The sequence below is a fragment of the Oncorhynchus masou genome, chromosome 25 (genome assembly GCF_036934945.1).
Source record: "Oncorhynchus masou masou isolate Uvic2021 chromosome 25, UVic_Omas_1.1, whole genome shotgun sequence".
NCBI classification, from domain to species: domain Eukaryota; kingdom Metazoa; phylum Chordata; class Actinopteri; order Salmoniformes; family Salmonidae; genus Oncorhynchus; species Oncorhynchus masou.
In genome coordinates this window covers 41,184,608-41,196,168 of record NC_088236.1, presented here as the reverse complement: position 1 = coordinate 41,196,168, position 11,561 = coordinate 41,184,608, and the positions used below count along the sequence as shown (strand labels likewise).

General features: G+C 42.5%; 1 protein-coding gene across 6 annotated transcripts; it reads left to right on the top strand.

The window, feature by feature from the left end:
- LOC135514343 (ankyrin repeat domain-containing protein 13A-like) lies at positions 1 to 10,262 on the top strand. Of its 6 annotated transcripts, none has more exons than XM_064937764.1 (16): positions 1 to 250; positions 1,526 to 1,652; positions 1,931 to 2,066; positions 2,575 to 2,699; positions 2,818 to 2,863; positions 2,955 to 3,098; positions 3,239 to 3,428; positions 3,522 to 3,588; positions 3,830 to 3,911; positions 4,207 to 4,268; positions 4,482 to 4,612; positions 5,051 to 5,208; positions 5,549 to 5,707; positions 5,940 to 6,109; positions 6,387 to 6,460; positions 6,568 to 10,262. In XM_064937764.1, exons 1-16 carry the CDS (start codon positions 246 to 248, stop codon positions 6,770 to 6,772), a joined length of 1,881 nt encoding a protein of 626 aa, XP_064793836.1. In that variant the 5' UTR covers positions 1 to 245; the 3' UTR covers positions 6,773 to 10,262. The 6 variants fall into 6 exon arrangements, with proteins under 6 accessions (XP_064793836.1, XP_064793834.1, XP_064793835.1 ...); XM_064937762.1 differs by having other exon boundaries at positions 1 to 451; XM_064937763.1 differs by having other exon boundaries at positions 2 to 451; positions 6,387 to 6,451.
- The last annotated feature ends 1,299 nt before the right edge of the window (positions 10,263 to 11,561 follow it).

Sequence of the window (11,561 nt, the reverse complement as noted above, 5' to 3'; positions counted from 1 at the left end):
TTTTATTATTTTTTAAATCAAATATTGAACTTAAAAACGTGTCTTTATTTAAGAAATATATACATGTAATAATATGTATTCATAAATATAGTCCTATATTAGTCTTTATCCTCAAATAGTTTATCCCAAACATCCCTACCACAAGTCTCAACGTGACACTTCCTTGTTTTTCGAAAAGTTTTATTTGGTACTAGTTGGCTATCTATGGCTAGCACAATTTGACATGGATCCTGTTGGAATATGAGATGAGGTGCATTGATTAACATTTCTTCAACTTTAAAGTTTAGCTTAGGTTGTCCATGGCTGTAAATATAGGCTAGATACATTGAGAAGTCTAAACTAGCAGGGGAAGATGTTATCCGCGGCCAACGAAGATTTCAGGGTGAAGTTTCCACTACATTCCTTAGTCTGGGAAAATGATTACAGGAAATTGGAAAACGACTCAACAAAGGTAGCTATGTCAAAATATGGACAATGAGCTAGCTATAGGTACTTTTCTGTTTCGCTGCCTTTAGCTAACTAACTACAGATTTATCTGCTTCAGTATCTGAAGCTAGCTAGCTAGCACGTTAGTAACTTGACTACCTTGATAGCTAACGTTAGCAACTTGGCCTGACATGGATAACCATATACTTTGATTGGCGCAATTCCTAGGCTATGTATGCTCTGCCAGTTTAACGGTTCATGGAATGCCATGTTGCATCATTGATCATATTAACTACAGTACCCATTTCATTCAGCATAGCTAGCCGCCTTGTTTACATTACTACTGGCTACTTTGTTCGACATCTGGCACAGGCTGGCCACTGATTCTTGAAACGCCTTAAGAGCTTAGAAACTGTATTTTCCTACTATAATAACCTAGCTGAGAATTGATGTGGATAATTATCAGCAAATCATAACCCAAAGATATGGTTGCTTTTCTCCATTCTAAATGTTTTTGTGGTCAGTTGAGTATTTGTTATTAACAGGAAATGAGGGAGTTCTTTTAACCTGAGCCGCGGTGAACCGGTTTATGGCCCGTGAAGTGCAAAAGTGGTGAGGGAGGAGCGCCCTTCACAAATTAACAGTAATCTGAGCTGCTCGGTCCATGCAGCATTTAGCCTCTTTTAGAATAGGAGAGTGAAATACACTCTCCTCTCTAACATGTAGGCTCAGCATTCCGGAACAGTCCCATTACAAGTCAGAATGTTGAACAAACTCCATTTCAACTACTTCACCTGTTGTCTTCTGATTTTGCCACTATGTCTGAGGTAATTTGATACAAAATATCCACAGGGAAGCGTTATCAATCAGACCTTCAGTATGCTGGTCTGTATATTGATTTGTGTTTTTATTTTCAATACTGACACAATTCGCACAAACACTTGCACAATATGGCTGAGCCAAACCGAACCACAGGGTGCATGTTGTCCCGCACAATCAGCTGGCAAATTTTACTAACACTTCCAGATTGAGGAAATGTGCTTCGGATGATATGTTTGGTTACATTTGGCTATTGTTTACATATTGTGCAATGCGTCAGGAGATTGAAAATACAAGCGGCAGAACCTACCAGTGCTGCAAAAAGTTGGGTAAACAACACTTTCCTGTGTGTACCCTATCTCCACCTCCTAACTTCAAAAGGACCAACAGCATGTACAACCGGTAAAGTAAGTGTAAATATAATTGTATTCAACATTTTGGCTTGTAGGGAACTGTTTGTAAGCAGATTTCTTTCAGACTGAAAATCCATGAGGAAATCTAATTCAATCACTTTTCACCCGGTGCAAACTCCTCCCACCTGGGTAACCCGGGCCAGATGATCGAATCTCCTCAGTGTAGCTATAACTCCCAGTGTGTATGATGTCGATCATGAGAGATTCTCTTTAGTTAGCTAGGCTATTTGTTTTTGAAGCCATTGCAATGCTTGTTTGTTTGTTTCTCTCAGAACGACGTAGAGGCTGTGGATCCCAGGGGAAGGACACCGCTCCACCTGGCTGTGTCGCTGGGCCACCTGGAGTCGGTGAGAGTGCTTCTGAGAAATGGCGCTGAAGTTACCAAAGAGAATGCCAAGAATTGGACAGGTTAGGCCGGCTTTCCTCCATGACATACTGCAATCCAGACCTTGATTAGCCCTATAAATAGTATGCCAAAATCATGATATTTATAATAAACATTTACGTTTATATTGTCTTTTTTATTTGTAATGAATAAAATAAACGTATATCCAAATGTAAATGTTTATTAATACCATTACTTTGGCAAACTATTTATATGGCTATGGCTTCATCTGACACGTCTATTTGTTGGTTGTTAAATTGTGTGATCAAAGTCACTTCCACAAATTGACCTTGGGGGTTTCCGTAACAATTTCACACATTATGTACGCTTGAATCAGTAGGTGTCTATTCCAGTCGTAGTGGGACACTCTATTTCTTTCTACTGCTTCACACAATACCTCTTGTTACTACACACACAGCTTACTGGCTGATGCTGGCCATAACAAATGTTTACAAAAGTAAGAATTGTTATCACAGAAGTATGTTATATGTTAAAAATATCTTCTTGTCGTAAGCATGTGTTTGTGTGTAGTGCTGCAGGAGGCAGTCAGCACCGGCGACCCAGAGATGGTTCAGCTAGTGCTCCAGCGGCGAGACTACCTCAAAGCCTCTACAGCTCTGGGAGGAGTGCCTGAGCTTCTGAGCAAGATCCGTGAGGTGTTTTCTCTCTCTCTGTTTGCTCCCCTCTCTGAAATGTTTTTCACTCATCACACTTGTCACAAAAAACTAAACTTGCAAACTCAAGCCTCTTTTCAATCCCCCCCCCCCCCCCCAGTCCCCAGATTTCTACATGGAAATGAAATGGGAGTTCACAAGTTGGAGTAAGTTCTACTTGAAAATCACCCTTTACAATTGGCCGTGCGTGGATGTTTGCAACGTTGTAGTTTACATTGCTTTCCCATCTTTTCCCAGTCCCTCTCGTTTCCCGGGTTTGTCCCAGTGACGTGTGTCGGATCTGGAAGAGTGGGGCCAGCCTGCGCGTGGACGCCACTCTGCTAGGCTTCGAGAACATGACCTGGATTAGAGGTCGTCGGAGCTACATTTTCAGGGGAGATGGTGAGTCCCTTTTTCCCTGAGTGAGGCTTACAAACAACAGTGTCCTCCTAACCTGTGTTTTAGCAGGCCGTCTCATCTTTTATCTCGCCTTTTGCTCTGTTGGCTTCTGTTTCATAGTGTGCGTTTGTGCCCATTGGCAGATGCCTGCACAGAGTTGATGGAGGTGAACCATGATGAACAGGTGGTGGACACGGAGCGCTTTGACATCTCCAGGGAGATAGAAGACGTAACGCTGGACTCCATGCAACCTGCAGAACAGGAAGTGGCCAAGCGGCTGACCACGCCCATTGTCAATACCTTTCTGGACACCAGGGACATTGCTTTTGAGAGGCGAGACCCAAACCGTACTTTATCGTGCTTCTCTATTGTGTAGTATAACGTGCCTGAAGGATGTGTAGATGACATTTATATTGTTTTTCACAGAAATAAATCTGGGATTTGGGGTTGGAGGAGTGACAAAACGGAAGTTGTTAATGGTTTCGAGGCGAAGGTTTGTGCATTTATTAAAGCATTCTTGTTGTTGATGTTTAATTATTTTGTTGCTTGTCTAGGTTTGCTGACCTTACGCAAGTCCCTTTCTTTAATTTGACCAGATCTACAGTAGATTGCCAGCTTCTTATTTTTTTTCTTTTCTTTTTTTTTATAAATAGTTAGTTATTTTTCTTTTAGCACCAGTAAATGGAAGAATAGTATGCGGTATACTGCACGAGTTGTTTTTCTTTTCATTGCAGGTTTTCACTGTGAACAATGTAAACGTGGTGATCCGGACGAGGACAGAGCATCTCACCGATGAGGAGAAGGCTAGAATAAAAAGTATACACTCGATGATCCCTCAAGGAGGTGGTAGAGGGACATACCAGTTAGTCTGTATCTAAAATGGTTCCCCGTTCCCTGTGTAGTGCACTACTTTTGGCCTAAGAGACATGGTCCTTATCTCAGTGTTTAATAAGCAGAGTTTCAGTTGCAGTGTAATGCTAGGAGACTCGTGCACAGCTATAATAACCCAGAGAGACCTGTCTCGGTTTAGAAGGGGACTTGTTGGAGACCAGCGCTCTGTCAGACACAATAACACTTTGTGTGGATTGTCTCTTTTTTTTTTGGCTTCTAGGTGAGAGGAATATTCTGGAGTCTCTTCTGGGCACAGTGGAGCAGCAGATAAGTGCTCAAGGGGTAAGAGATTTGAGGTTATTGCGGGATTATCCCATCATTATCCCATCGAATTTCAGTATTACCTACATAGACAGACTCTTACTTGCCTATTTGGTTTATAATGGCTTCAATAAGAATGCTTCGTCTTGGTTCATATTGACTTCAATAAGAACGGTGAACTTGGTTTATAACGGCTTCAATAAGAATGCTCTACTCTGGTCATATTGTGGATAGGACCTCACTCTGGAGTACGCGACAGCCAACAACCCCACCGCCATCACACCAGAGGAGTACTTTGACCCTGCGTTTGACCTTGAAGACCGAGACATTGGCCGGCCCATTGAACTTACCATCCGAACCCAGAAGTAAGAAAATGATGTTGCAAAACCCAAGAGAGAGCGAGACTTTCCGATCAGTATTCATGTCATCAGAAGTCTTGATTGTTTTTCTAACAGGTTCCCTCTTAGTTCATATGAAGGTGTTGGTGTTTAGGTTTTAGCGTAGGGGTGATTGTATTGAGATGGGACTACTTTGCAGTGAGCATAATCTACAAATCGCCATATCTACAAATCACTACTCATGATGGGATCAAGATTAGCGATTGTGCGCTTCCTCAAACTGATCCCTCAAACACGATATGAGAGTTTTCTGGTTCGTATTCATTAGGCACCAAACAGAAGAAAATGGGACTGAAACAGGAGGGACTGCCGTAACTTGTCCAATAGGAAACTCTTATTTTCATTTTCCGTTGCAAAATGTTTTTCTACGGTGTACAATAATGAATACAACCCTGATGTGTTCAGGTTCAAGGGTACATTGTGGATGAGCGAGGAACACCCCCTCTCCCTGGTGGAGCAGGTCACCCCCATCATCGATCTCATGGCCCGGACCAGCACCCACTTCGCCCGGCTGCGGGATTTTGTCACCCTCAAGTTCCCTCCAGGGTTCCCTGTAAAAATAGGTACAATCACACCTCTGGAACAGCGTGACGAAATGAGAATGTTTACACAAAATGCTTGTGCCAATCAGCTCATTCAAACACAACTGTATCAAGTGTCTCAGAGGAGGTCTGCAATGCAAGGTTCAGTCCACCCTGTCCATATAACCTTATTCCTTGTGAACTACAAAACTGACCCCAAATCAGCCCTCCTACTCTGAGACACTTCATACATACAGGGCATGATTGAGGAAAACCTTGTATGTGTATGGGCAGTTATCACAATGAAAAGCCCACCATTGAGGCGTTTGCTTATAGATAATGGGATCCGTTGAGTGACCCGTCTTTGTTTCCTCTCACACAGAGATTCCCCTATTCCATGTGCTCAACGCCCGCATTTCATTTGGCAGTGTCAACAAATGCACTACGGGCGAACCCTTGGAGACACCCCCCTCCGCTGCCACACCGGAGGAGGAGGAGGAGGAGGAGGTGAGGGAGGAGGGAGGCTGCGGCGAAGCTGCAGGTAGGCAAAGCATGCCCATGCCGCTGACCAGGGTGACTCCGGCATTCGTCCCCATGGGGTCTGAACAAAGCAAATCGCACATTTAGTAATTTCTCAAATGTATTTCTTCAGTTGCATCTAACAGATGAACAACCAATATTAATGTTTCTATCCATATCGCTTTTGGTCGAAATGTCAATATTAACAGCCACCACTAGTAACATCATTCTGTATGACTGTTCCCTCCACCCAGTTCCCCCTCTATTCCAGGTGTGCCCGTCTGTGTTTGAGGTGCCCTCACACTACCGCCACCGAGGAGGGGGTGGCAGCCGCCACACGCCGGTGTCAAATCATGACGAGGAGCTACTGCAGTATGCCATCCACCAGAGTCTGCTGGAGTCCGGTGGGGGAGCCCCGGGACAGGTCCTAGATCACACACACACCCCTCCTACTCATCTGTTTGACTCCCTATCTGGTCCTCTTGCGCTCACGGCCATCCGCCTTAGTGTTCGACCAGTTGTCGGTCTGTTCAGGAAGCTGCAATGGTGTAAAACTTCCAGATAGAATGGATTGTGTGGAAACTATAGTATTGTCTTACATAAGGAATAGGAAACTCTGTCCGTTACATTTATGCAAGTTTTATCTGCGACGTGCCAGGAGTTTCACCTCGCTAACTCCACCTTTTTGTTTTGTCCTCTAGGAAGTGACCTGGGAGGATGCCAATGGTGACCTCACAGACCCCATACTCAGTAGCCAGAGTGACGGGTACACCAAGTATTCATGCATATCATTATCTACACTTTTCACTTTTGTCCAAAGTGACTTCCAGTTAACACATACAGTATATTCAGACTAATATCCATATCCCTCTGTTGTTCCAGAAGCATCCCAGAGGGGGTGCTGGTGGACTTGGGAGAAACCACGTCGAGTCAGGCGAGCTCGGGCACCTCGGCCTCCAGCCCCGACACTGACCTCCGCATGGCCATGGTGCTGTCGGCCCGGGCCCAGGCCGAGGAGGAAAGGAGGAGGAAGGAGGAAGAGGAGGAGCTGGAGAGGATATTGCAGCTCTCGCTCACAGAGAAGTAAAAAAAGGAAAATAGGAGGGAAAAAATAATAATTAAGGCCACGCCTTGCCATAACTGCATTAACATTTCGTTGATCAAGAAGCGGCCACCACCACACCCCCAATCCAGCCCCACCCCACCCTCCTTCACTACAATCTGCCATGACACCGGAAAAACATCCATGTAACATATGTCAAATAAAACCATCTGTATTTAATACTTTAATACCTATTTTTGGTTTTAAAAAAAAAAAACGAACAGAACAGATGTATTGCTAGATTTGTATTTCTATATAACACTTAGGCTCTGTCTTAAAAGTGTAGAGGCTGTCAAATCCTTGATTCCTCCCGTCCTTTTAAAACAGAGCCAAAGCCACTCCGCTCTCCCGAAGAGGTATCCAGGTATTCTTTGATATTATTTTGGGAAGGATTTCCATTGAAGTGTAAGGGTTCCAACAAGTGATTGTGTTTGTTGGGTGTTGTGAAGATCCGTTTAAACTTGGGACCGGTAGCTGCTTTAGTTGTGACTCTGGAAGGTTGTTGTTTTTAGAGCCCTGGGTCAATTTCATTAGGCACCAAATGGACGGGAGCAGAATGAAACCGGGAGGGGCTACCTGCACATTTTCAGTTTCCTGTTGCAAAAAGTTTTTAAAACATGTTTTATTTTTTTATTAAGATGACCCTGGAAATAGCATTCCAGTCACACAGCCATTCGAAAGATTGAATATCTCAGGGTTCCATTGTTCTACAGTCCCTCTGAAACTAGTGAAAGTGCAGTATGTTAGTTTATTGTGGACACATCGAACATGGTTTTCTGGTCATCAATATGGATTTTTTTTTCTACTTTGAACAGAATGTCATCAAACATTATGACTTGCTGGTGCTTCCAACCCTTTTTCTTCTCGTGCTGCAAGAATTCATGTTTTGTATTCGTGTTGTCATTGACACAATGTTAAAATGAAAGTGAACTACATGATCTTTCAAACAGGTTTTGACTTGCCCCAGAAACCAGGTTTTATTCAATTGTGCTAAGGGCTTGTTATGCAAGAGGGTATGATCTTGTTGGCCATGGTCACTGGGCACCATCAAGCATCAGAACCTCAACAAAGCAATAGCAGAAGCCGCTGTGCCTACCTGTGGATGGCAAAGGAGCATACACACGGTTCAGTGGTGCTCGCAAACAAACAAGGTCGAAAACATTGATTATCGTAGGCAATGTCTAACACTTTCCTTTCTTAAATGTCAAAGAATCTGTCCATTAGACTTCAAACTCAACAGGGTTCTAAGGACTCCTGTTAGGGCTGTCTTTTAATTTTTTTTATATTGAAACTACAGAGACCTGTGAACTGAGTGACGTGTCAGATCTGCTCCATGTAGCATCATTTTGTACTGAAGGAAGCGGTCCCCTCTAACATTCCCAATCCCAAATAGAGCTTTACCTACAGTGCCTTTGGGAAGTATTCACACACCTTGACTTTTTCCACATTTTTTTATTCTAAAATTGATTCAATTGTTTTTTTTCCCTCATCAATCTACACACAATAACACAATGACAAAGCAAAAACAGTTATTTATAAATAAAGTATTCAGACCCTTTACTCAGTACTTTGTTGAAGTACCTTTGGCAGCGATTACAGCCTCGTGTCTTTTTGGGTATGACGCTACAAGCTTGGCACCTGTATTTGGGAAGTTTCTCCCATTCTTCTCTGCAGATCCTCTCAAGATTTGTTAGGTTGAATGGGGAGCATTGTTACACAGCTATTTTCAGGTCTCTCCAGAGATGTTCGATTGGGCTCTGGCTGGGCCACTCAAGGACATTGAGACTTGCCCCAAAACCACTCCTGTGTTGTCTTGGCTATGCTTAGGGTCGTTGTCCTGTTGGAAGGTGAACCTTCGCCCCAGTCTGAAGTCCTGAGCACTCTGGATCAGGTTTTCATCAAGGATTTCTCTGTACTTTGTTTCGTTCATCTTTGCCTCGATCCTGACTAGTCTCCCAGTCCCTGCAGCTGAAAAACATCCCCACCGCATGATGCTGTTACCACCGTGCTTCACCGTAGGGATGGTGCCACGTTTCTTCCAGACGTGATGCTTGGCATTCAGGCCAAAGAGTTCAATCTTGGTTTCATCAGACCAGAGAATCTTGTTGCTCATGGTCTGAGAGTCTTTAGCTGCTATTTAGCAAACTCCAAGCAGACTGTCATGTGCCTTTTATTGAGGTGTGACTGATTGGTGGAGTGCTGCAGAGATGGTTATCCCATCTCCACAGAGGAACTCTAGAGCGCTGTCAGAGTGACCATCGGGTTCTTGGTCGCCTCCCTGACCAAGGCCCTTCTCCCCCGATTGCTCACCTTGGCCGGGCGGCCTGCTCTAGGGAGAGTCTTGGCGGTTCCAAAAATCTTCCATTTAAGAATGATGGAGGCCACTGTGTTCTTGGTGACCTTCAATGCTGCAGACATTTTTTGGTTCCCTTCCCAGATCTGTGCCTCGACACAATACTGTCTCGGAGCTCTGCGGACAAATTCTTCGACCTCATGGTTTGGTTTTTGCTCTGACATGCACTGTCAACTGTGGGAGCTTATATAGACGTGTGTGCCTTTCCAAATAATGTCTAATCAATTGAATTTACCACAGGGGGACTCCAAGTTGTAGAAACATCTCAAGGATGATCAATGGAAACAAGATGCACCTGAGCTCAATTTCGAGTCTCATACCAAAGGGTCTGAATACTTACATAAGGTATTTCTAAAAACCTGTTCACTTTGTCATTATAGAGTATTGTGTGTAGATTGCTGAGGATTTTTTTGTTGTATTTATCCATTTTATAATAAGGCTGTAACGTAATAAAATGTGGAAAAAGTCAAGGGGTCTGAATACTTTCCAAAGGCACTGTTATGCTCTTGTGCAGACCTGAGATGATTTGATAGGTATACTCGATATGGTAATAAAATTGAACTTGCCCTCTGATGGACTAGGGAAATAAAAAAAAATCGTATTGCCAATTATATCTCCACAAGTGCATAGTAGGGTCTTGATTCCATTTGGGCTTGGGCCACAGACATGATTTGGTTGGGAGGATCAGTGTTCTACTGCTACTCAGGCCAGACCTACTAAAGACAGCAGAGAATATTTGAAATATCTCATCTTTAAAGCTGTGATCAAGGGGCTTAAAAAAAGTTTTCCGTCCAGTGGTGTTGCTGGACGTAAAATGAATTAACCAATGCAGTTAATTACACTGATAACAAACAGCACTTTGGACATGTTACTGATGTGTCCTTTCGTCTGTTTTCTGGGGACTAGAGCTCAAAACGGCTAATGATCAAGTTGCCAAACAGCAGAACATTCTCTAAAGTACCTGAGTTCACTTTGATTAGATTTCTGGGGAACAGTCTTCGTACTGCTTAATTTGCTAGCAGGTAAGCTTATTTTTTCTAACAGAATTCAAGAAAGCATTTGTTAACTGTGATGTTGGTTTCAAATGGTTTTCTTTTCTTAAATAAATGCACTTTATTTCAATTTTGGTGAACTATGGCTTATTCTTTTACAAGTAGCCTGCTTCTTGCTAAGAATAACAGCAGATGGCGCAAAACTATTCTTTTTTTTCTGATCATAAAAACATAATCCTTAATTCGTTTTTCAGACACAAATCTGCCCTGATCATTGACCGTTGAATGACCCCTGAATTGCTGTAAATTTCAGATTTTACCGTTTTACAGGACTGAATTCATTGGTCACAGCAATGCCCTTTGCATTGTTTCATCAATAATCATTGGTATATATGGTTAGATTATCACATAGATCTATGAATGGGTGGTATGTTTTGTTAGGCTAAATATAGTCACCGCCTTCATTCAAATCCTGACATCTGCTCTGTGCGTACCACACTGACCAATTAGAGCATCTGAACTGTTTACCGTAATCCAATTGGACGCTATAAGAATATTATGGTGGATATACACGGGCACCATATTGTGTAAGAGGAATCAACTCTGAAAATGGAATCGAAAATTCTATTAGCCCTCTCCATGAACTGAGAGCGATTATTCATAATCAAACAGCTGTCATCTTTCCAAATCTCACATTTATAAAAAAACAAGATTAGACACAAAATGAGCAACAGGGAAATGGCTTTGGTGTCTTCAACTATTTCTATTCATTATTGATTTTATTACTATTTGTCATTTTAGTCGAGGGATCTGGTTTGAGGTAGATTTTTCATTGTAGATGCTTGTAGTAATGCTGACCTTTTCTAAACTTGACAGCATGTGAGTGAGTACCAATTGTGAATCTCTTTGAAAGTGACAGCTACATCATGGTGTCATATGTTTTAAGCACCATGCAACCAGTCTCACTTCAATGTCTCCTGTAATACTTAAAAAGGGAAAAACAGGCAACAACAAAATATATAGGCATTTGAACACGAAGAAGGTGATTACACAGTGATGTAGCTTCCAAATGGTGAAAAGGTACTGTGGAAAATTGCACTGTTTACCTTTTTTGGCAGCTATGAGAAGTCTCTTTTTTTTTCAATGATCCATTTAAGTTTATTTTCTAGCCAACTGTTACCTGATAAAGGTATGCGTGCTAACTTGTCTAACTAACAATGACGATCAATAAGAAGCGGTCCCATTTTGTAAGATACCTTAATGCTCTGTCACAGCTTGGTGTTTGGGGTTCTTTTTCACATGCGTTAATTCTTTAACTCTCAAGCCACCAGATGGCCCATCTCTAATATGCTTCTCTACTGTTCCAAATTATCTTTTTTTCTCCCTGTTGGGAAATTTGTTGTGCAGTCGGGGTTCAAAACTTTTTTTT